The sequence below is a fragment of the Bacillus rossius genome, chromosome 11 (assembly GCF_032445375.1).
Source record: "Bacillus rossius redtenbacheri isolate Brsri chromosome 11, Brsri_v3, whole genome shotgun sequence".
NCBI lineage: Eukaryota > Metazoa > Arthropoda > Insecta > Phasmatodea > Bacillidae > Bacillus > Bacillus rossius.
The window spans coordinates 47,231,155-47,258,167 of NC_086338.1; the positions used below are offsets into that span (position 1 = coordinate 47,231,155).

A 27,013-nucleotide genomic window follows, 5' to 3' on the forward strand; every position below is an offset into this window, starting at 1 on the left:
TTTGGCATATTGGCTGGTGGAGTGAGATGGTATTCTGAGGTTGAGTGTAGTTCTTGTTTGATACGGGTGTATGTCACTATTTGTTTTGTGTAGATGTATGTTATCTTTCATTAAAATCATTAGCTGGATAAAATATTGACAGTAAAAAGGTATAATTTTGAGATCTTGAAATAGGTGTCTACAGGATGATGATGGTTTCGAAAAGGAAATTAGTCGAATTGCTTTTTTCTGAAGCTTAAATATTCTGTTTCCTTCTGCTGTGTGTCCCCAAAGTTCCATGCCGTAACTCATAATGGAATGAAAATTTGCAAAATATGCAGATCTTACATAGTCTTTAGACAATAACATTCGAATCACCCTAAGACCATAACAAGCACGGGTTAGTCTTTTAACAGTGTTGTGTATATGCGAGTGCCAGTTTAGGTGGGTGTCTATTTCAAAACCTAAAAATTTTGTTGAATTTTTTTCCTCTATTAGTTGACCGTTATAAGTGTAAGAAGTGTGTGTGGGATTGAACACTGTGTTTCTCTTGAAGTGTAGGAAGTTTGTTTTATTCAGATTTAGTTTTAGTCTGTTTTCTTTAAACCAAGATTCCATGTTATCTAGAGTGTTTACGGCTAACGCATTTAATTCGGTGTTATTCGGGGCTGTTATAACAATATTTGTATCATCAGCAAAGAGTATCATCTTTCCATTTATTTTTTGAGAAGGAAGGTCATTTATGTACAGAAGAAAGAGTAGCGGCCCAAGTATACTTCCTTTTGGAACTCCAGTTTTAATTGTATCCCAATATGATGTTACTTCCATAGTATCTTCTTTTAGGTAAACCCTTTGCTTTCGATTTTTTAAGTATGATGAGAGTAGTTTAATGGCAATACCTCTTATACCATAATTTTCCATTTTTCTTATTAAATTTCCATGATGTACAGAATCAAATGCTTTTGATAAATCACAAAAAATGCCAAATACTTCACTACCTTTATCCAGATACTCTAGGATGTGTTTAAGAAGGTGGTAAGTCGCTGTGGATATTGAATACAAGTAAATTGTTCCATAAATCAGGGGGAAAGAAACTGTTTTATTTATATAATTAACAGGGTTCGTACGGTCCTGGAATGTCCTGGAACTTTTACCATGTCCTTAAAAGGTCTTGAAAAGTCCTTGAATTCAATCCAGTCCTTGGAAAGTCCTTGAATTTTCAGGTAACATAATATTCCAGTTAGTTTCCCATCGTTAAAATCCTAGCTTAGGAATACAAAACCATAATTTGTTTCTTATTTCTAGAATATAATTTGCTTGACGTGAACAGACGATAACCGAGTGAATTTTCGTAAAAAAAAAATGGATTTGGGAATTTCTCGTGTTCTATTGGCAACGACATTTATCGGTTATGGTGCGTAATAATGCTTTGCGTAACTGTGTTATTGGATATAGTTTGGTACACAAGAGTAAATGTGGTATCGCGTGGTAGTTGTGGTATCGATTTTTAAAATTTATGCAGGATAAATATGGTATAGTATGGTAAATGTGGTACAAACAAAAGAAGTTAGATGCAAGATGGTGGTTTTGCTTTGTACTTTTTCCGGATTTACATGCTTCTGTAATTGTATGGCATTGTCGGAGTGATTGGAAAGGGAAAAGTGTTATTTCTAGAAATGTTTTAATATCAGTTCCGACTTCGTTTTTAGTTTATACTTCCTACGAGTTGCGAAAAGATTTTTTTGCCGGCTTTGATATTTGCATCAAATAGCCTATTTGTTTGCATTTTGATTTAATTTTTGCGGCTGTCGTATGTAAAAACTACATTTTTTCACACTTTCTCTTATTATTTTCCTTCAACGTGTTTGATAGTGCTTTTGGTGTTTTTATGTACCTATGCAACTTGAGAGATACTGTTAACATTTTTTCTCAAAATGCCTGGAAACTGTACTTTTAACGATTTGTGGTTACGTAACCCAAAATTCAGTAAATGGCTACAAAAATCGACTGGCAGAAATAAAGCCAAATGTGTTTTATGTAGTAGTGTTTTCGATATCAGTAACATGGGTGTATCGGCGTTAACGAGTCATATGGGTGAGAAGAAACATGTCGCTCTGGCAAGTGAGAAGCCAAAACTTGGAATACAAGTATATCTCGGTGGTAAACAGCCTTCACAAGATGGCCAATCTACAAGTTTAGCAGCCGTGAAACCAGATATCCAGAATTCTCAAGATCAGCAGGTAGGCCTGATTAGTTCTTTTATTACTGGCCAGGACACTTTAAAAGCAGAAATTCTGTGGGCCCTTAAAGTATGCAGTAACCATTATTCATACAAGTCCTGTGAGGATATTGGGCCCTTGTTCAGACAAATGTTTCCTGATAGCAGTGTTGCCAAAGGCTTTTCGTTGGGAGAAACAAAGTGTGCCTATATGTGTTGTTTTGGGATAGCACCTTATTTTAGGTCCTTACTCATGGAACAAATTCGAAAGGAAGATTCGTATGTTCTGCTTTTTGACGAGAGTGTTAACCGAAAACTTCATCAGAAGCAATTGGATTACCATATTAGATATTGGGATACCGACAAAGTCGTCTCATGCTATATGCACTTTAGTTTCTTGGGACATGCAACTGCAGAAGACATGTTTAGTTCGTATGAAAAACTCAGTTCTGAAATTTTTCTTCCCAGCATGCCTTTACTGCAGCTCTCCATGGATGGTCCAAATGTCAATTGGAAATTTTACGACATGGTTTGTGATCAACTGAAGAAAGACACAAATAAAACAGTGATACAAACTGGCAGTTGTGGGTTACACATAATTCATGGTGCATTTAAGTATGGATCAGTTTCATCTACCTGGGATGTGGAGAGAATTTTGTCAAGTATGTATTATCTTTTTAAGGACTCTCCAGCTAGGAGGGAAGATTATGTGAATGTGACCAGTAGTACTCTTTTTCCTTTAAAATTTTGTGCTGTTAGGTGGATAGAGAATTCGATAGTTGCAGCTCGTGCTATTGAAATGTGGCCTCATATGCTCAAGTATGTAAAGTCTGTAACAGACAAAAATGTTCCCAACCCCAACACCAAATCTTTCATGACCATCAAAGAAGCGGCAGCTGACCCACTCACGCCTGTAAAACTGCTAGTATTTCCGTCAATTGCCAAAGAAGTGGAACCATTTTTGATAGCATATCAAACTGATAAGCCAGTTCTGCCATTTTTAGGGAAAGATATGTTGAAATTGCTGCGAAGCCTAATGGAAAGGTTTATCAAAGATGATATGAAGAATGCAAATTCTTGTGGCAAACTTGTCAGAGTTGAAGTTGCAAAGAAAGAAAACCATTTGCCAGCAACCAAAGTCTATTTAGGATTTGCTGCAGAAAATAGAGTAAAAGATTTGGTTCACAAGAATGTAAGCAAGGATCGTGACATTATACAGTTACGAATGGAATGTCGTGATTTTCTCTTGGAAATTGTGAAAAAGTTGTTGAACAAGTGTCCTTTACAATATTCTGTTGTTAGGAACCTCAGTTGTTTGGACCCTAGAGAAATGAATGACCAAAAAATTTTCACTACCCGGTTTTCATTAGTATTGAAAATTTTGGTAGATGCAGGGCGAGTTGAAGAAACAGACTGCGGTGCATTACTTTCAGCTTACAAAGATTTTATTCTGGAGTTTGGTTCGTCATCACAGTTTCGAAATTTCAAACCTGAAGCTGACCGTTTGGATTCATTGTTATTTGGTAGTGCAAACTCTAGTTCCAACTACGTAGGATTATGGTGTGTGATGAAAATGCTGCTGATTTTGTCACATGGACAAGCCTCTGTTGAGAGAGGTTTCTCAGTTAACAGGCAAATTGAAGTAGAAAACATGCATGACCGTACAGTAATTTCGCAGAGAATCATTTGTCAGCATGTTACATCTGTTGGTGGTGTCTCAAATGTAAACATTACAAATGATCTGATAGCTTCAGCAGCAAGCGCACGCCAAAAATGGCAAAGCTTTTTGGAAGAGAAAAGGCGCAAGAAAGAAACAGAACAGCAGAAGTTAAAACGAAAAAATATCACAGATGAAATAGATGAACTCAAGACCAAGAAACAAAGAATCGAAGCAGATATTTGTGAACTCACAAAATCAGCTGATAGGTTCTCTGAACAGGCGGAAGCAACCGGTAGTTTAACCATGGTGTCAAAGTCCAACAGCCTTCGAAGAACAGCCAAAGAAAAATCTGCATCCCTTGCTGAAGTAAACAGACAGTTATGTGAGAAGTTAGAAGAATATAAAAATCACTAAGGTATTGTGTGAATGTTACGTAGGTTTTTAGGTAGGGATTAAATTTAGTAGAAAAACATACTTAACATACTAAAAATACAAAAGCAGAAATAGAAATGTTGCGAAACTAAACTTAATTTGACTTACTTAAGTAAAAATTTGATGTAGCTAATATAATTTATTTTTACTGTGGTCCTTGAAAAATTATTGTACAGTCCTTGAAAAGTCCTTGGAAAGTCCTTGAAAGTTAATTGTAAGTTCCTGTAAGAACCCTGAATTAATGACTTCAGGACAAACAAAATCTGTGACCAAAGATTGTTTTCAAAAATTAAAGTGTTACTACTGATTTTAGGATAAACAACTTTAGCACAAACAAATTCATTATAAACAATTTTCGGACTTTCAACGATAGGAAAAACAACTTTATGACTAACATTGGTGGCTCCAGGGCAGGGCAAATGCCCAGGTTCCAACGCCACACCTTTGCAATTTTTATACCATTTTTTTCCAGTTTTCTATGAAAAATAAAAATAATAATGAGAAAGGAAGTATTTAATTGTTACAAGCATATAATTCAAAACTCTGGTCAATACCTTTTGCTTTCAAATGAGTTTTCATGATTTTGAATTAGGCCCATTCTGCAATGATATGGAAATGGAGAATGATCATTAAACGGAGACGGATTTCCTGGGACATTTTACTACCACGTCTCAGCTGCTTCCACAATGCATGAAAACGTAAAAATGGCAACCAATGAGATTGCATCTCAAGGTTACAAAATATTAATTAACTAAAATATATATTATGGTTAAAGCTAAACATTCTTCCTCAACAGAGATGCTAGCTTTCAAAGACCTATCCCTCCTAGCGACAAAAATATTTTACAGGTTAAGCAAAGGCAGTGTCCTAATTCATAGAGATAGTGCACGCTCTTCAACTCAAAGTATAGATGTGGATAGATCTGCTCTATCTTCTTGCCCACTTTTTTTTTTTGGCAGTCACCCTAGTTCCTGAGTCGTAACTTGCTTCCGGCAAGAGTTGATCCCTGACGTCACAAGAAACATAAACTTCAGAAATACAGCATCATCATTCAATGGGCACACCTAAAAATGAAACAGGCATCTTGGAGTGTCTTCCCCCAGAACAAATTTTTTTAAACCATATGCCACAAATAGAGCCAAGATACGGTTTTATGTACTTAAAAGTTGATTTGGTCATTAAAAAAATAGCTGATTTTCTCTTTACCGTCAAAAAGCATTCAAATGTATGCAACAATATGTGCATACCAAGCATAGTTAGTTGTGTTGATCTACTGCTTCAACATTCATTCAGAGCCAAGAATTCATGGTTTTATATTTATACAAATTTGGTGTAAAAATTTTAATTTTGTTAGTCTGTAAACATAAAACTTACACATATTGTGGCATATTTCACATATGTGTCATAACAAGAAACCATGTAATTGGATCTACCAAACCTATCTAATTTGTTAGCAGTGGGGATACATTTAATTGAATAAATGGTTTGAATTTTTTTGTTTAGCTGACATAAGTTTAAGATTATATAACAGTAGAAGTTTTCTTATTGGAACACTTTTGATTAAGCCAGTTTCACATAAGGTTGAAGTTTCAAAAGCTATATTTTAATTTTCTGACAAGTAGGTAAAATAAACTACACACAATGTGTTGTAGAGTCAGCTAGTGTAAATATTGAAATTATTTAATGTATTTAATAATTTTGGTTTCTCTAGCCTACCTCTCTCAGTTTTAAGAATTGTATCTAGGATCTTGTGTCTGAAAGTCAAAGTAAAGTGTGTCAAAAGTATGTTAAATACTAATATCGTGACTAGACCTTGTAATAACGTGTAAACAAATTCAAATGTAATATTTATATTGGTGTGTAATGTTTGTGAAGACGGTGACAATACACTTTGACATGCACAAAATCACACTTTATATAAATAAACTTACTCTCAACTTCAAAGCATCTAACAATTCTTTACAATCAAATGTTAATTATTTGGATGTTATTTATTTTAACTAACTTCAGTCCGGTAGAGCGTGGACTACTGGGTACGTAACTTGCAGTACCAGTCAACCAAAATAGCAATACGTTCTTCCAATATCAAATTCCATCTATACTAGCTAATATTATCTAGTTCGGGATCGCGATTCCGGAATTTGATTTGTAAATCTAAAGATGAACAAGTTAATCGGTTTTTCTGTACAAAGAATATGCTCTATAATATAAAAGATTCTAGTTCTGCAAAAATGTTCGTCTTGTTTAAATTGTAATTCGTTAGGGTACTTCTATATTCAGCAAGTCTTCGGGTGATGGGGTAAGGGACCAAACTTTGCTGCAGGATACCCACGAGACGTGTAGGTTCTCGGAGAATCCTTGGTTCGACTCATCCAGGACTGCGAACTTGGTGTTGCTCCTCCGTTCTCTAGCGTGCGGCAGGAATACGCGCCGTCACGACTACATCCTTCAGACTATGGGCTGCAACTGGGCTGGACTGCGCGACGGTCATCCTTCCCGGGCTCGAACTGCGACTTTTCAATCTTCGACAGGATTCTTCTTTCTTCGGAATTGTAAACTGCATTTATTCTTCGTAGTTTCAAAGCAAATTAAAGTCATTTGACGATCTCTTGAACATGGATATTTGTCGACTTCTCTTCTTAAGTGATTATTTAAAATCTTGACTTCTGAGTCTTATCTTCGTCGATTAAAATTATTATTTCCTTCAAAATCTCAGTCAATATTGGCATTAATAAACATTTTCAATCCTCTATAAATATTCAATTCTAAATTAATGTCAAAATCGTTGCGTTCTAGCTGTTGTCTTAATCAAGTCTCAATTCGTTCTAAAGAATATTTTTCCCGTCACTAGTAAACGATTTTCTTTAGTTTGTTGATAAAACAAAACTAGTAAAATTACTAACCATTACTGACGTGATCATCTTTAAATTAATAGTGGTTTCAAAAAATACTGCTATGCTAGCCTTGACAATATTTTAAAATAAAAATTAACATAGAGTAATACATAGACAAAACGATAACCAAAGAAATTTACAGTCTGAATTAATCAATGATTACAAATATAAACATACGGAATAAAATGTAATTAAACAAAATAAATATTAAAGGAAATTAAATATTTACTTTCTATAAAGTGTAAATATTGCCTATATAGTGATAATTTTGGTGGTAAAAACCTAATGAAAAAAAACTGAAAGACTGTGAACATTATTGTAATTGAAATCAGTGTATATCACTTAAATTGTAACTAATTATGGGTCAAATCCCAATTTTTTTGAATCCAAGTACCCAAAAGTATTTTGAATGGACCTTTCGAATCTAAATCTAGGTTTCAAGAGTCAAAAACAAAATAATTTACAAGAAATGAAAAATATTAATAGCATTCAATGAAACAGTTAAAAACCCTTAATAATATTTGTTTCACAAACTAAAAAAATCATAAATCTCAACCAAACGTCAAAAACTTTGTTTTTCATCTTTTCTACCAGGTAATCATAAATAAGAAAGAGGTATTCTTATTTCTATAACTTCCAAAAGATGGCAACTCAGCAACAATAATAAAACTAGGTAAAAAGCTAGCATTTTCACCTTTATTCTACCAGGGAATCATAAATAACAAAGAGGTATTCTTAATTCTATAATTTCCAAAAGATGGCAACTCAGCAACAATAATAAAACTTGGTGAAAAAAAAACTAGCCTTTTCACCGTTATTCTACCAGGGATTCATAAATGAGAAAGAGGTATTCTTAATTCTATAATTTCCAAAAGATGGCAACTCTGCAACAATAATAAAACTTGGTAAATAAACTAGCCTTTTCACCTTTATTCTACCAGGGATTCATAAATGCGAAAGAGGTATTCTTAATTCTATAATTTCCAAAAGATGGCAACTCTGCAACAATAATAAAACTTGGTGAAAAAAAAACTAGCCTTTTCACCGTTATTCTACCAGGGATTCATAAATGAGAAAGAGGTATTCTTAATTCTATAATTTCCAAAAGATGGCAACTCTGCAACAATAATAAAACTTGGTAAATAAACTAGCCTTTTCACCTTTATTCTACCAGGGATTCATAAATGCGAAAGAGGTATTCTTAATTCTATAATTTCCAAAAGATGGCAACTCTGCAACAATAATAAAACTTGGTGAAAAAAACTAGCCTTTTCACCTTTATTCTACCAGGAAATCATAAATCAGAAAGAGGTATTCTTAATTCTAAAATTTCCAAAAGATGGCAACTCAGCAACAATAATAAAACTTGGTAAAAAAAACTAGCCTTTTCACCTTTATTCTACCAGGGAATCATAAATGGGAAAGAGGTATTCTTAATTCTATAATTTCCAAAAGATGGCAACTCAGCAACAATAATAAAACTTGGTGAAAAAAAACTAGCCTTTTCACCTTTATTCTACCAGGGATTCATAAATGAGAAAGAGGTATTCTTAATTCTATAATTTCCAAAAGATGTCAACTCAGCAACAATAATAAAACTTGGTAAAAAAAAACTAGCCTTTTCACCTTTATTCTACCAGGGAATCATAAATGGGAAAGAGGTATTCTTAATTCTATAATTTCCAAAAGATGGCAACTCAGCAACAATAATAAAACTTGGTGAAAAAAAACTAGCCTTTTCACCTTTATTCTACCAGGGAATCATAAATGAGAAAGAGGTATTCTTAATTCTATAATTTCCAAAAGATGGCAACTCAGCAACAATAATAAAACTTGGTAAATAAACTGGCCTTTTCACCTTTATTCTACCAGGGAATCATAAATGAGAAAGAGGTATTCTTAATTCTATAATTTCCAAAAGATGGCAACTCAGCAACTAATAAAACTTGGTAAAATAAACTAGCCTTTTCACCTTTATTCTACCAGGCAATCATAAATGTGAAAGAGGTATTCTTAATTCTATAATTTCCAAAAGATGGCATCTCAGTAACAATAATAAAACTTGGTGAAAAAAACTAGCCTTTTCACCTTTATTCTACCAGGGAATCATAAATCAGAAAGAGGTATTCTTAATTCTATAATTTCCAACAGATGGCAGAACTTTGCAACAATAATAGAAGAACTTGGTAACCAAAAAAAAAAACTAGTCTTTTCACGTTTATTCTACCAGGCAATCAGAAATGAAGAAGAGGTATTATAAATTCTTCAATACTCAATAGGTGGCAGTATCTACCAAAAACAATCTGACCAGACAGTTATAAATTTAGATTCAAATTGCTCACTGAAGAATGGTAATGTCCAGCTTGTATTTAACTAGGTAACTAGAAAGAAATAAGACAGTAAATTATACTCTTTAGGACTCAGGTCTCATGTATTATCAGTTGACAACATGACTACTAATTTCTATTTAATTAATCTTATCAGGAGTGTACACAGGGGTAGATAAAGGGAAACCTTAAACTCTCCCCCTCCCCATTTCAAATTCTTAAACAAATCTTAAAGCAATTTTCGGTATCTGTTCCAACCTGATACTGATACAGTAATGTACCTAGTTACAAGTATCTGATAATTTTGTATCAGAGCAGTAGCGGTCCCAGGAAGCGACAAGGTACACATCCTCCGTGCCGTCATCACCAGCATAAACAGGTATCGGTGTTTCTGATATATTATTTATCACGCCCGGTAATTCTCTACCTCTGTTCAGGGGCGGATCCAGGGCAGGGCGACCCGGGTAATCGCCCAGGGCCCAGCGTCTGCCCTCACCCTAGCACCTGTCATGTAAGGTGTTTGAAATTAAGTTGTTCGCCCCTAATGTTTATTAGAACCTCTTTTATATGTATTACCCGCAACATGCAGGGTACGAGTGTCAGATAATCGGGTTGGCAATATGGGACACTTTCCAGCGGGCGATGCTGATTAGTGTTTGCTTCAGGTTACAGTTATCACAGATACGGCGACAAGAAGGCTTTTCTCTGAGTGTCTTTTTCCTCTGATATATCTCTGGGGAAGGGTGGTGAAAAGTACACACAGTTGTGCTTTTTTTTTTTATATGTTTATATTACTGCTGCCAGTTATCAAAGGAATTAAAAGTATAGGATGCTATGTATGTTGCATGCTGGGAAGTTAGCAAGAGGCAGACAATATGGCGGCCTAATAAGTCGTATGTGAGTGACTGAGTTTGTACTAAGTTGTCACAGTGAATAAAGGTTGTGTACGAACACATGATGCATTGTTATTCATTAATGAAATACAACATGGCGCAGTCGTCAGGATCGTGAGGGGAAAAAAGAAGAAAAGCTTATGCCCACAACCACAAGTGAGACAATGGCGACTGGCGGGGGTGTTAAACTCCCACCAGATTTAGATCTGCAAGGGAAAACTGTCTACAATGACTGGAAATACTGGGAAGCCGAATTTGAAGACTATCTCGTCAGCACAGGGCAAGACGAGGCGAGTGATAAAGTTAAAATATCCCTCCTTAGGAACATGGTGGGAAGTGCGTCGGCCCACATTCTTGCGTCACTCAATATCCCGGAAGAGGACAGACGGGTGTACAAAAAGGTAAAAGAGGCAATTGAGCGGTATGTTAACCCCAGGGTGAATGAAGTGTTTGAGCGCTATGTGATTAACCAGAGGGTGCAGGAAGAAGGGGAGAGCTTTGAACATTTCCTAACCTCATTGCGTCAGTTGGTGACGAACTGCAACTACAACAGTGCGACAGCTGAAGGAAGAAATGCAGAACAGAATACCAACGAACGGGAAAGCGCCGAAGACAAGATGCTACGAGACCGAGTCGTGCACGGAATACGGGACAAGGGCACACCGGAAGCCATGCTCCGTATGGACAACTTAACCTTAGAAAAAGCTGCAGCACATTGTCGTGTGTGTGAACAAAGCAGACTGCAAGCCAAACACATCCACAAAACAAGTGAAGAAAATGCAAGTTTGCTGGTGAACTCAATAAAAGAATGTAGGTACAGGGAAAAGTCTCGTGCAAAAGGGCACAAGAGTCAAGACAGTGACTTTCAGTGTGGGCGATGCCAATCCAAACATGGACCCAGGGCATGCCCTGCCTATGGTAGAAAGTGTGCGAAGTGTGGTAAACTCAATCACTTTGCCAACTCTTGCAGGGTAAAATCAGTGCAAGTAATAGAGACTGGTGACTCTGAAAGTTCAGACGACTCATTGTATTGTTATAGTGTAAAAATGTGTGTGAATGTCGTGGAATCTAAAAGGGGGCACAACAGGAGTAACCTGATGTACCCAAATGAGTGGCATGAAACCATCAAGGTCGAAAACACACAAGTGAAGGTAAAACTTGATACTGGAGCCCAGGTTAGTGTACTGCCTTTAAACATGTTCCGTCAAATCAATCAACAATTTAAAGTAGAACCAACACGTGTTAAGTTAAAGGGTACCGGTAGCTTTACGCAAATTGCTTAAGGACGAACTTGCTAGGTTGGTAGCAAAGAAGGTGATAGAGCGGGTGGATGATGTTGACGAAAGGGCGTGGATAAGCAACCTTGTAATCACAGAAAAGCCAAATGGGAAGATTCGATTGTGCCTTGACCCTTCAGATTTAAACAAGGGAATACTCAGACAGTGCCATACTGTACCTAAGGTTAGGGAGATAGGTGAGCAACTAGCAGGCAAAAAACTATTCTCTGTCTTTGATTTACGAGAAGGGTTTCATCAAATCCAACTCTATGAGGAATCCTCCCTTAAATGTTGCTTCTCCAGTCCTTACGGCACATATAAGTACCTAAGGTTACCCTACGGAACTTCCAATGCCCCAGAACTGTTCCAAAATCTAGTAGAACGGAATTTCTCTGACATTCCCAATGTCATCATTTACTTTGATGATTTGATGTGCATTGGGGAAACCGAGGCAGAACATGATGAGACAGTATGTAGGGTTGTCGAGAGGGCCAGGGAAAGGAACATTAAATTCAACAAAGAAAAGCTTCAATATAAACAAACAGAGGTAAAGTGTGTGGGGCATTTGTTCTCTGCTGGGGGAATGAGAGTAGACCCAGACAGGATAAGGGCTCTCGTAGAGCTTAAACCCCCCTCCTCTAAGAAGCAGTTACAACGAGTCATTGGAATGTTCAACTATGTACGATGCTTCGTACCTCACATGGCAACCACAATGGCTCCCCTGTGTGAACTACTCAAGGCTGGGGTAGAGTGGCAGTGGCTACCGGCACACCAGATAGCCTTTGACAAACTTAAAGATAGAATATGCACAGCACCCATATTAACCTCATTTTACCCCACAAAAGAAACTACCCTCCAGTGTGATGCTTCTCAGCATGGGCTGGGTTGTTGTTTATTTCAGGAATCCCACACAGAGCCAGGTAGGATGCATTTAGTTGCTACAACGTCACGGGGTCTTAATGACAGTGAAAAAAACTACTCCCAGTCGGAGAAAGAGATGTTAGCCATTCATTTTGCTGCATCCAAATTCCATGAGTATGTTTATGGGTACAATGTAAAAGTGCAAACTGACCACAAACCACTAGTTTCCATAATGCACAAAAATGTAGCTAACATAGGGTCATCTCGTCTTCAACGTCTACGTCTGAAGCTGTTAAAATACTCCCTCACGGTGTACTATGTTCCTGGAAAAGACCTACATTTTGCTGACATTATGTCGCGGTCCCACTTGAATGAAATTACTGATGACCCTGACATGCTAGATATAGTCCACATGGTTAGTGTACATTTACCAATAAGTGAGGTCAATAGGGAGCTCTTTAGCAAGGAAACTGCCCAAGATCCCACTCTGAAATTAGTTGCAGAAATGCAAGTCCAGGGCTGGCCACCTGCCAGCAAGTTGAGAGAGGACTGTAAAAACTACTACAACTTGCAGCATGACATACACATGGCAGGGGGCATATTATTCTTATCTCACAAGATCATAGTTCCGAAAACACTCAGATCAGTTGTACTGAGGTGGGTCCATGAAGGGCACCTAGGTACGGAGAAAACAAGAGCACGAGCACGGCAGCTGTTTTACTGGCCAGGCATGTCAGTAGACATTGAGAAGTGGGTCTCAGAGTGTAGCACATGTGAAAAGTTTAGGTCAGCAAACTACAAAGAACCTTTACATCCCCATGAGGTACCAAAACTTCCATACCTCAAGGTGGGGGCTGACATTCTTGAATATTCAGGTAGGGCATTTCTAATCCTTACCGACTACTTTTCTCACTGGCTGGATATACGCCCAATAGCGAGTAAGAGTTACAATTCAATCATTGATGCAATGCAGGACGTATTCAATGTCCACGGTTTCCCACAAGATCTTGTCGCTGACAATGTGCCATTCTTGTCACATGAATGCCAGGTGTACTTTAAAGGTAAAGGGATCACACTGGCTACTAGCAGCCCCCATTACCATAGAGCTAATGGGATGGCGGAGAAAGCTGTTGGTATTAGCAAAAATATATTACGTAAAAGTACAGTAGAAGGGTCAGATTACAGAGATCTATTGAGAGAACACAATAACACCCCCGTGACAGGGCTACAGGCATCCCCTGCCCAGATATTGTTTAGTAGGACCGTACGAACAAGGATGCCGACAAGCATGGATGCACTTAGACCAGTAGTTCAGGCAGACACAAATTACTCTGCATTAAACAAGAAAAGGTTAAAAAATGGCACGATAAAACAGCTAGACGGACAGAGACAGCGTATGTACAAGGAGACAGGGTAGTAATCAAGACAGATAAAGAGAATCAGTGGGAGACAGATGTAGTGCTGAGGAAATGTAAAGAGCCCAGGTCATATTGGGTGCTGAAAGATACGGATGGAGGGCAGGTTAGGCGGAACACTAGTCACATGAGGACTTCAAAAACTAAACGGGCAGAGCAGGAGGTAGTAACATCTGAAAACGTAACTCACGCCACCCACAGTCAACGCACACATACCGGAAGTCTAGCCGAGGACGCTGAGCAGGTCACACTAAAAGATGATGAAGTATTGGGCACACAATTAGGAAAAAAGGGAAGCAACCCCAGGGAGTCCCCCATAGAGGAGGGGTTTAAGGGATTTGAGAGTAGGCCCCACAACCAGTCAGGCAAGAAGGAATCAACTATCTCTGACAAGAAGGAAGTAGATGGGTATGTTACTAGAAGTGGTAGAAAAGTCATTGCCAAGAAACCGTTTGAGTTATCATAGGAAAAAAAGGGGGAGATGTTGCATGCTGGGAAGTTAGCAAGAGGCAGACAATATGGCAGCCTAATAAGTCGTATGTGAGTGACTGAGTTTGTACTAAGTTGTCACAGTGAATAAAGGTTGTGTACGAACACATGATGCATTGTTATTCATTAATGAAATACAATGTATACCCTAAACTTTTTCTCAACAAGTGGAGGGGCTGTGAACGTACGTGTTACAGACCGATGTTGTTACTGCAGTGTCGCCAGATCAGTGGAAATATTAAGTCATCTCTATTGGTTCGTCCTGTTATTTTGTTATAACTACTTTCAATGATATTTTTTAATAGGGCTAGTTATTTTTAATTAGGCAGTTTCATAATCAAGGCTGAAAATTTTATTTGTTAGTTTCAGTCAGATTAATATACAATGACCTCTCGTGATCGTGACTTCGGTAGGAAATATGATTCTGGCCGTTCCAAATGGAAAAAAAAAATAATTAAAAACACAAAGAACTTGAAAAAAATTAAGTGGTTCTTTAACAAAATATTTAAAGACTGATAAAATTACTGTAGATAAGGAACAGTTGTGCGTTCAAGATTCAATACCAAGACATAAAAATACACAGTAGCCAAAGTGAATCTCCCCTGAAAAACAATGAAGTGTTATGTTCCGAGTGTATGTCTGTGTCATCTGAACATCTGTGCGTGCGAGATTCAACGATGGCAGAGGAAGAAGTTACTGTCGCTGCAGAGGTAGGACTCAGTAGCCACAGTGATACACCTTTCGGAAGCAACGATGTGATGTATCTTGAGTCGACGTTATCATCATCTGCACATGTGCCATTAGAGGATAACGATGCGGTCTTCGACATCCCCGAGGAAATCGATACCTTACCTACCAATGTAACTGTGAGTGACTCTTTTTTATGGCCTAAACAAGTAAGTGTCTTACAAATAACTAGTATAGTTCAAAACGGCCCTGTGAGGGTATACAATAAATCTTACCCCAAAAATGAAAGTGGTCGACATTTTACAGGCACACATTATATAAAAACACTTATAAATGGTGAAGAGCAAGATAGGCGATGGTTAGTTTATTCCAAGTCAAAAGATGCTGTTTACTGTTTTGCATGTCGTTTATTCTCTCTAAGACCTAATCCCAACAGTGCTCTTGGATATAATGAAGGTATGAGTGACTGGAAGCATCTATCCGAGGTGCTCAAGTCTCACGAAAAGAGCAAGTGGCACAAAGAATGCATGGTAAAATGGCTTAGTTTAAAAAACGGCCTTTCTTGTGAAAAAAAACTATTGATTAACAGACCCAGGCCCAGCTTCGAGCTGAACAACAAAAATGCCGGAGAGACATTTTAGAAAGGCTATTAGCCGAGCACTTGCACCAAACTATAAATAAGACAGTTGCCAGAAACCACTACCTGAGTAAAACTATTCAGAATGAATTTATCGACATAATGGCCAATCATGTTAGCGCTAAAATAATAGATAAATTATTAAAGAATAAGTACTTTGCAATCATTTTGGACTGCACTCGAGATATAGCTCGGATTGAATAATTGTCAATAATTCTAAGAATAACAAACCAAGACACTGCAGAAATTGAGGAAAATTTAGCAGAATTTGTAGCTGTAGAAAAACTACTGGTGAAAAGCTGGCCGATTACATAATAAACAAATTGGAGGAGTTAGGCTTGTCCATTGTCAACTGTAGGGGTCAAGGCTATGACAATGGTGCTTACATGCGTGAGGAGAAGAGCGGTGTACAAAGAAGGCTACTCAACATTAATCCTCTTGCATTCTTTGTACCGTGTGGAAGCCACAGCTGGAACTTAGTATTGGGAGACGCTGCTTCATCTTGTGCTCAAGCGCAGACATTTTTTGGTCTTTTGCGAAGACTGTACACCGTTTTCTCTTGCTCAAATGAACGATGGGGTATTCTGAAGTCGTATGTCAACATTTCTCTCAAACCTCTTTCCGAAACCAGATGTGAGTCCAGAATTTAATCTGTAAAAGCTGTGAGATATCAGCTAAGCAATGTTTGTAATGCTTTGTCAAGTCTTCGTAAGAGTAACACAGACTGTGGTTTAATAAGTGAGTGTCAATCGTTAGAAAACGAAATTACTACATACGAGTTCGTTGCATCTCTTGTGGTGTGGTACGATATTCTTGTCAAAATAAACACCATCAGTAAGGTATGGCAAAACGTAAATGTGCCCTTAGGTGTGGCAGTTAAGCACTTAGAAACATTTTTTCAAGGGGTTAGATAAATATCGTCTGAGTGGCTTCAATACGGCATTGGTAACAGCAAGAGAAGTAACAAAAGAAGTTGGCATCAATAGCGTGTTTAAGAACAGCAGAAGACGGCGTATAAGATGACGTCGGCCCAAAGGCCTCCTTAACTCTTACAGGCCTATATGTCACGCCAATGCCTTCTCCTGCCGAGTGTTGCTTCGTGGAAGTGTTTCTACTCGCCGAGGGTGCAGTGTAGACTTGTGTTTCCTTTTGTATGTACTTATTTTGTATTGTATTTCATTTCAGATTAATTTGTTTTTATAGTTCATATTTCATTTATTTTATTCGTATTATTCACCGGGCGCCTAGGCCGTGGTTCTCCGCCTGTGGCCAATCCGCGCGTTCCGCGGGCTCGCGGAGGGGGGGAGTCAAGGTCGCGGCACGTGGGAGGGGAGTCGCTTGCGCGGCACGTGGGAGAGCAGTCGCGCTCAAGAGACGCAGGGAGGTGGACGCAGGGAGACGTCGCTCCACAGCTAGGCCTTTTTAGTCGCGATTACAGTACAGGTTGGACGCCCCTTGCAGTGTGCGGGAAAATTAAAGTGCGCGGAACCGGGAATCGCCCTTATTGAGATTGCCACAGGCGGGACCGCGGCAGCCCCTTGTAAAGGGTATGTTTTATCGTGCATAAAACCATAAAAACTTCATTCGGACTTTATTTCCTGAAGTCATCCTGGGCAGGCTAGATCCCTTAGGCCACGAGGCATGAACCCTAATCTACCGCCCCTGAGTAGCCGGAGACGCGCCACTAATAACAGGGACTAGCCGCGGCCGTGTCAAAGAAAATGTTCTTCTATGAAAGAGAGGATGAAGCTCCCGAGCTTCCACCTGAAAATAATTTCAAAATAAACTATTTTCTGGTGGTAGTAGATTTAATACGAATGAGCTGTCAGCCAAGATTTGGAGCTTTGAAGACCTATAAAAGCAAGTTTGGTTTTATGTATCAAATCAAGGGCGTACAGAACATGAGTGATGAAGATCTGATGAATAATTGTCAAGAGCTACAAATTTCTTTAAGCGCTGGAGATAAAAGTTATATTGACGCTGTGGAACTCTATGAGGAATTAAAAATGTTGGCCCTTGTCTACGATGGAGAACAAGACGATGTATTTTCAGTTCTTAAGTACATTGTACAAAATAGCTTGATAGATGTATACCTACCCAAACATAATAGGTACAATTCCTGTGACAATAGCATCTGCAGAAAGGAGTTTCTCCAAGTTAAAGCTTATCAAGACTTATATAAGAAACTCCATGACACAAGATCGATTATCATCTTTAGCCCTCCTCTCCATAGAAAACGAGTTGGCGGGCTGTCATGCTTTGTAGTTAGTATCTTTATAGTGAAATAAGGAATGGATAAGTGCAGGAAAAAGACTTCATTTGTGTGGAATTTTTTTATGGAAAATAATGAGTTTGCTAATTGTAATTTGTGTAAACAAAAACTGAGTTATAAATCATCATCGACTAATCTGAAGAAACATTTGAAACGTAAACATTGATATAGTATGCTCACTAATGTACGTATCTGCTTTTTTTTTTAATTTTTGATAAAATCGATATCTTTTAATGTATGAAAACACTAGTTACTAATTGTTTTCGAAAAAAAAGTACATATGTTGATTACATCTGTTATTAGTGTCAACTGAGAATTTATTTGCATTTTCATAGCTGTTAGGTGCACAAATATAAATATTATATCTTGTATTAATGTACTTTTTAATATTAAAATTTCATTAGTTTTATTATTAAACGAGACTGTGCACGCACTGCGCACTGAGCATACTTTGATGTGGGACAATAACCAAACGACTCGTAACAATTTCGCTTTGCGCCTCTCCTTCAACGCCTTCCCCTGCGCTTCCTCCCCTACATTATTTCCCTTCTTTATCCCTTATTCGTCGTTCCTGCTCCCTCCCCTTTCACAAGCTCCGCCCAAGTGACCGTCATCTGCGATCGGGTTCTGCGCACATTGGCCGTGGTGTTGTTCCAGGCGAATTATGAACTGATACTAAAGTACTTGATACTTTTTAAGTGTAATCGTTGCCGTTCCTGATACAGGCGCGTATCAGTGACAAAGTATTAGGTTGATACTTTTCGACCCACCTCTAGCCTAAACAGCATGACCATCAATCTTGATATCTGTGAGTTTAAAATGTTTTAATGAGTTTACCTGTCATAATATTAGTGTTTTAATCCACCTCTCCTCTTTTCTCTAAAAAAGTGCTTTAGATTTCCCCATTTTAGGGTTACTCTCTGTCCTGTTTTCAACTTATCTGATATAGTTGCAGCAGTAAGTACCATTTTATCCAAATAATATCAAGCTCTCTCTCTCTCTCTCTCTCTCTCTATATATATATATATATATATATATATATATATATATATATATATATATAAACACACACACTTCCTGTTGAAAGGTTCCGGTTTGTTGTTATTGGTCGCTTCCCTTGAATTTCATATTATGCCTACTAAGATAGTTATGTAATAATTCTTGACTTCCAAACAGTATTGTTCATCCCTTGCACGAAAATGCGAATATTATTTTTTTAGTCAAAGGTTTAAGATAATGTTAACATGGTTATTTATAAAATTTGACGAATTTGATACTAAGTAAAATTTAATTTTTTTTAATTTCAACCCCTGTTTTTAAGGTAATAGTTATTTTCATTAAAAATTGTTTCAGCCAAAGGTTTTAGATCATGTTTAGGATTTTTATAATAAATTTAGAATTGTTACATATTAGTCATTTACCGAGAACCCAAACAAATGAAAAAAAATAGTTATCTTGGATAAATTAAAAATTGGAATTGAAATTAGGAATAAAATCATATTTTATATGAAACATTATGCTAATGATGGGTTTTACTACTACTAACGCCATTTGTTTGCAGGTCACCGTGAGCTTCGAAATGTTAATCACTTGTGAACAACCTTTACCGGTTCATTTATTCAAACAGTATTTTTAACAATCACATTTTATATCGTCAAAAAAAAAATATATTTTTTTTTTGTTGTGAATGTTTCAAATGTTGTGACACTCAACTGCCTTTCCGTAGTACTTACACTTCTCTTAAGAAGAGGGTGACGTGAACAACCTGCTGTCCTTTCATACGATTGTTATCTTCGGTGTACTGCAGAGAAGTTTACTCACAAGGAAGTGGAAATAATTTAATGTTTATGTTGAGGTGACAGTGTCAAAATTTTTAGACAGTTAGATTTAGTGTTGAATGGCTTAAGATATCGGGGATGGATCCCATAGTTTCAGACAATGATGAAATACGTGAGTTGCAAGATATGGTTAGAAAACTTAAGCTTCAGAACGAACAACTGAAATCGCAAAACTTGAAGAATGGTTTCGTTGATAACGTTCAGTCAGATCCTATCGAAAGTAACGCCAACCGACCGGACCTGTTGGAGTCGGATGATATGTACTCCACATCTGATGATAACATCGTAGATTTTCTTGACGACGAGAGATGGTAAGATATTGTTAGGCTTTCGTATTTTGATTTTGGTGAACTGATTGCATTTGAACAGCGCGTAGGAATGTAGGGGCGGCTCCAGGAAGGTATTTCCGGAGGGCCGGTCGCACAAAGGAAAGATACCGTTGCAAAACATGACATTAAATAATTATTAAGATATTTTGTAATTTTGGCTGATGGTACGAATTTTATATACTCACAATTTAAAAGTATGTATAATGTAGGTAACCTAACCTAAACAAATGTTCACACAATTTTTAAGTATTTAAAATGTTGCCAAACCTGATACAACTAAACGTCCACACTATTATAAAGTATATTCAATGTAGCTAACCTAACATAATTATTGTTAAAATTTGTCATTACTGATATAATTCTTGATGTTCTACAACACCCTCTTTGATAGTTATAGGAAAACATATCAGGAAGTGAAATGAACCATTTCAGAAATATTATTATAGCTTTTTACTGAAAAGTGGCTCTCCTTCAAAATTTCGGTAAATATGTAGGGTAACGGTATATGCGAAAAAAAATGCTAAAAATCCGAAAATACTTTTATTCTATGCTCTTTCACTTCCTCTTTTCAAATCAACCGGCGGAGATAAGAAATTCCAAATACTTTAGGAGATATGGAATTTTTAAATTTTCATCACAATACCTGTGAATTCAGGCGACCACCATTGTTTCTTGTTTACGTGACGAGTATGATTTTTTTTTCCCGCGACGTAGGTGAACGACTACATTGTTGCTTGTTTAGGAGTATCTATTAAAATCTGAAAATACTTTTATTATAGTTATGTTATGTTAGGTTAGCTACATTAAAACACTTTAAAACACTATGGACGGTTAGTTAGGTTAGTATAGCTACATTAAAATAAACAGGGAAATATAAATATTAATAAATAAACCTGAGGTTGGCCGAAGGTAAATGGTTCGGGTGTAATCGGGAATGGCAGAACTTTATGTGCGTCTTGATTTACCGTTCGTGAATGCCTAATTAATTAAAATGGTCGATTAGGTCAGGTCAGTTACATTATTAATACTTTCAAACTAAGCAGACATTAAAAATAATATAAATTAATTTTAATGGTTGTTTAGTTTTAAAGTATTTATAATGTAGCTGACCTGACCTAACAAACCGGGACAAAGGATGAACGGTAGGAACTCAGTCACATAATTTTTTTTTTTTACTTATTACTTGCGCAACAAATAAAACATTAAAATTTGAAACGTTAAAAACTCACATACGTTAGGGGCGGGTACAATTCCTTTGCCATTAGTAGAAAATGATGTATTCGTTCTACCTACGTCGCGAAAATAAAAAAATCATAAACGTAAACAAGCAACAATGGTCTGTAATGTGATGGAAAATAAAAATTCGATATCTCCTAAAGTATTTGGAATTTCTTATCTCCGCCGGGTTTATTGAAAAGAGGAAGTGAAAGAGCATAGAATAAAATAATTTTCGGATTTTTAGCATTTTTTTTTCGCATATACCGCGACTCTACATATTTACCAAAATTTCTAGTATTAAAACGTTCAACATAAGTCTTATTAATTTTTAGTCTAAAATTTTAAAACTATAACAAACAATGCAAGAATGTAATAACACAGTTTAAAATTCATTTCCCCCCACAAAATTAATGGGTCTTAATTTTGTAGCTTTGCAACACTGATTTTCAGAGAAAACAGGAAAATTTATGGTCTTAATTACTTTACTTTGTTTCTTACAACAATTAATAAAAGAAATATTAACACAAGAATTTAATTATTTAAATAAACACCAATACAACCTCAAAAAAAAAGTGAATTTTGAACTTTTGAAGAGGCTATTGCCCTCACCGCCCATCTCTGGAGCCGCACTAGAGGCTAGACTGTATTATATAAAAGCCAAGGGTAATCCTGTTGAGCAGCCAATACATGCTGTACCTACTGTCATCTACTGCATTCTTGATGGTGGTGAAGAAGTGAATTCCTAGGAGCATAGACACACTGGTTGTGACGCCACGTGGCAAGTGAGGCAGTAAGATGTTATGGATAAGGCACCTCAGGATTTCAGCTTTCCTGAGATGTTACTAACACTAGAATGATACCATGTATTTCTGGTAAGGGTGATTTATTTATGCTTATCACTCATACAACACTTGCAAGCACATGTTTTATTTTATTTATCGACTTTATTGGTGGCGAAGTTAAGGTAATAAAACCTCTAGTTTTACTCTTAACTGCATTAAACATTTAAATTTTTCTACATTAACATAGCATATTAAAAATAAAATAAAAATAAACATAGAAAAATAATACTTGATATAAAACAAACGTGAATGTAAACTAAATATACAAAGATAAAAGATAAACAGAAATCTTATTTATATTTAACTCAAAATTGTCATACACACCTACTGAAATGTAATCAAAGTGATTAGTTGTCAATTTGATATAGTATAATATTAATACCATTCTACCACACATGTACACGCACATTCTTACAGTACGTAAGCCGCAAAGTGATCATGCTGAGTAGGTGTTCCAAAGACGTTTCTTCAGCCTGTGTTTGAAGGAAGCTAGGGTATTAGATTGCCTTGTCGCCTGGACCCGTTTCTTTCGCAGGACTGTAGCCCTTCATTGCGCTCCATGTTTACTCGCGCGTTGTCTTACCAACACTTGGTTGCGGAAAGCAACGGCTCCTTCTGGTCAGCGTGGGATCTTACTTCGTCAATATGTCGAGCATGCATGAACCGGCTACTCTCTGTGCTTCTAAATGCGGACATGAACTTCTCCGAAGCACTTGCACAAATTACTCTGAAGCACATGCTTAGTGCAGGCACAAATTACTCCGAAGCAATTGCTAAGTGTGGGCACAAAAAATCTCTGGAGCTCATGTTAAGTGCAGGCGCAAATTAATCTGGAGCACATACTAAGTGCACGCGTTGATCCGTATCGGGGCATATTGAAGTGTGCTGTGTCCTGATACTGTGAAGCAATCTGGGCAATAAAGTCAGCTAAGCACCACATCGGCGGTACGTTGTGGACCGTGAAGGTCCTTCGCCCTTAATCCCATGAGTCAAGGGCATGCACAAATCCTGTGTGGGGTGAAGCTGGAAATGTAACCAGCGACGGAAGTCCATTATGGCGAGGCCTGGAAAACATCCCGTGTCCAGGCGAGAAAACGTGGCCATGATCAAATACCGCACAAAAGTTCATTATTGAGCAGCCCGTATATGAAACTGGCCGAGTGGGGCATCCGTAGAGTTGAAAAGAATAATGATTAAAATAACTCTCGCTATTGATGAGATCGGATCGGTTGGAAAACAGTGCTTGTCGCATCCACCCCGGATGAAAGCCCTGGGCGAGAGTGACTTTTGCCAGGGGTAGTTTTTGCAGGAGACGCGCATCAGCCAGAGGCCAGGACTGGATCACATTAACCTAGGCAAATAAAACCTTTACATAAGTTGGTAAATTGATTAAAGTATTGGGTGGCTAGTTAGCCTCTTTAATTCTTCCATAAATATAAATATTTGGAATTCCCTATGGCGACTATCATGCGGACGATTTTGTGTTTAGGATTATATGTTAGGAATACTCTGATATTGTGAAGATGGTCATTTTGGTTACGTTTAAAATACATACTTAAAATAGTGTGAATGGCTGGTTAGGTTGGGCAGTGCTACCAATAATAGGCCTAATGGTTTTTCCGTTTACATTGCTGATTTAGACATACCGTCAGATGGGGTGATGTGATGGTTTTAAAATAAAAGTTAAAATTATTTAATCATTATTGCTTCAGTATCATGTAATTGATTCTGACTTATTTATATAAGTTGTGTATTTCTTCTCCCAAGAAAGAGCACAAAAAGCACTAATTCAAAAAAATATATATTTTGTGTCTCACTTCACCCCACCTAGTGGGGTGTAATGATACAATCATTAATTTTGCACTGTGTATCACTGCAAACGTGACATTGGGTGAAATGATACAAAGTTAACTCTTTAAAAATTAATTCACTGTGTACCTATTACACTGTGATACAACAGACTTATGCCTTATTGATTGGGTGTGAGAAGAGGAAAGGACTTAAGGCATAGACTTTAGAAATTGGGCTAGTAAAAGGGGGGATGGGGACTCCTTGCCACCGGGCGGAAGCCTAATCGCAAGTGTAACAATCAATCAGAACCACAAATTCATGTGGATAAACATAACTCGTGTCATCAACATCTGGCCAAAAAAAAGTGTCCTTATGCATGCGATATCACTTCATAAATTTAACTTTCACAGTTTTTGTCACACTGCTGTTGGATGATTCCACACTAACTACTTTTGCTGGAAATTTGCGGTTCTGGTTGGTTCCGAATCTCCCACTACTTTGACAATCAAATAAATAAGCAAGAAATTTCTAACTTCGACTTCTTCATAATTAACAGGAACTGGTAACACTTTGTTTGCTGCGTGGTGAGTTTCGGGACACACGATCATAGTGCTGCAGTGTGCCACTTGAACTTGAAGATTGCTCACTGTTGATCACATGATTATGAAGACTCTGCATCACTTTTCACTGCTGCTTGAATCAAAATTTCCTACACTCTTCCCCGGTTCAGTATTAATTCCACTTCTCCGTGCTGTTTTCTTCTCAGCGTTTTTACCGTAGCGCATGTCACGTAGCATTCCAATAGACGACTGTTCCGTTGAAGAATCTGCTGCATTTGCATCAGTGCCTCTTCGTTCGGCAACTGTCCGAGATCTTTATCTCTTACAAGTTGAATAAGTCCTGTTTTTCTAAAAACTACTCTTAGTAGTTTCAGAAGAATTTTGTCTGGTATTTTCCGTGAGTGTCTTCAGAAAGGGTGGGAAACCTACTTTATACAGTTCCCCTTTATTGCCCTTATTTCGCCATGCTGTAAGAATTTTACACCATTCAGATTCAAGTGGATGAAAGAAAGACACATCAAGAGGTTGGTTTATGTGGGTGTAGTTTAATGGCAGTGGTGTAAATCGGATGTTGTTTTCATTACACAATTTAATAACATTGCATGAAAAATGACTAGAAAAATGGTCCCCAATTGAAGCTGGTGGGGATGGCTGATCCTTGCGATAAGGAAGAGCAATGAGTTCAAACCATTTTTCAAAGTTATTTTGATCGAATCACCCGGACTTAGTGTTGCCATACCGGGTCGATTTTAGTCCTCTCAGCAGTCCATGATCCGTAAAGATGCTCAGCATTGTATACCACATACACAGGAAAAAAATTGTCATTGCCACTGCAAGCAAACATTATTGAAGTAGATGAGACTGGGCATAATCAATTATGTTTTCCGAATGGTTTTTTTCCCTCGCCTACATATCACTTTCCTTTTGGCCAGGGTCATCTGTGATATTCGTCTCATCATAGTTAACTAATGAGGTCGTGTGTAATACTATGGTAAACCTTTAGTAAAGTACCTCAAATAAATGCATTCAGTTACATATAAGTAGTAAAAGGTTTTATGTACAAATTTTTTTTTTTATTGTTTTAAAATATTAATTTTTTTTTAAACATGTGTAATTTTGAAAACTGTTAAATGGATTGATCAGCACATTACTTTAGGAGTGAGTGTAGCAATTTAGTATTTGGTGTAAACTTTATCGCGTTTGCTTTACGTGTGGTGTGGTCATTGATGGATGTGCCTCTAAGTTGTCAGTGCTGGTTAGATTAGCTACATGTAAAATAGTTAAAAATTGTTTTGACAGTTGGTTAGGTAAGGTTTACTACATTAACAATAATGTAAAATCTTTTGAATAGTTAATTAGGAATTATCAATTTAAAATGTAGCACACTTAACCGAACCAACCTGCCTTACAAATTTATAGTATTTTTTGTATTTAGCTAACCTAACCTAAAACACTGTTTACACAATTTGTATTTTAGGCTATTTTTAATGTGATTTTTTGACCTAACAGACTTCACAATTTTTTTTTTTTTTGATGTACATAACCTTAATATCAATAAAAAATGGTAAACTACTGGTAAGTTACTTAAATTATCACAATGTCCTTTGCGAAAATGATTAAAAAACATAAAAGGAACATAGAAAAAAATTGGTTGTCTGTTAAGTCGGTTTACGGACGATAATTTAACGTGACGTCATAACAAAACATTTATGAAATGAATGCATACTTTTATGAAAAAAATAATAATTTTTATTGAATTATCACAATTTTGTACGGATACAAAGAAGGAGTGAAATGAAATCTACAATTTAATTGATGAATTAACTTTTATTTGCACTCATTAATTCAAATATGTTTATTATTTTAACAAACAGATTATTTTAACTATAACTTTTATACATGTTTGCTATTTAACTTCTTCCAATCTGTGTTATTCTGTTAAGGATAGGACAATGATAGGAAAAGTAGGAAACGAATGTGAGTGTTTCAAGTTTAATGTGCCTCGAAAAAGTAAAATCGATGGTTGTTCCAATCGAGTGGAAGAGAGATAGATGCGGCGCAAGCGTACAATGAGCCTAACGGGACAATGAGTCATCCTTTTTCGTGCGTGCAGCCGGCGTTCATGGATTTATTAGACGTTGTCACGTCAAAAAAGCATTATGGAATTGTTTTTAATTTTTGACTGTAAAGACGCTCTTCGGAATTAACAAGTTTGGGAAAATTATTGTGTTGTATCATTGTTTGGAACATCTATACTAAATAAAGGGCTTGAAACCAGGCAGAGTTAAGTTGGAACGTCCATGCTTCTCTGTCCAGTTACCTTAAATACTCTATATGCATATGTTGTTTTAATTAACTAAACAAGTTTTTCCAGAATCTATTGTAATTTAAAAA

General features: G+C 37.0%; 1 protein-coding gene across 1 annotated transcript in view; it reads left to right on the plus strand.

The window, feature by feature from the left end:
• The first annotated feature begins 19,810 nt into the window (after window positions 1–19,810).
• Window positions 19,811–27,013, plus strand: part of LOC134536912 (uncharacterized) — a 37,031-nt gene continuing 29,828 nt past the window's right edge. The window contains exon 1 of the mRNA XM_063376992.1: window positions 19,811–20,190. Within this exon, the coding sequence (XP_063233062.1) occupies window positions 19,958–20,190 (233 nt within the window). The 5' untranslated portion in view covers window positions 19,811–19,957. The remainder of the gene's footprint in view (window positions 20,191–27,013) is intronic.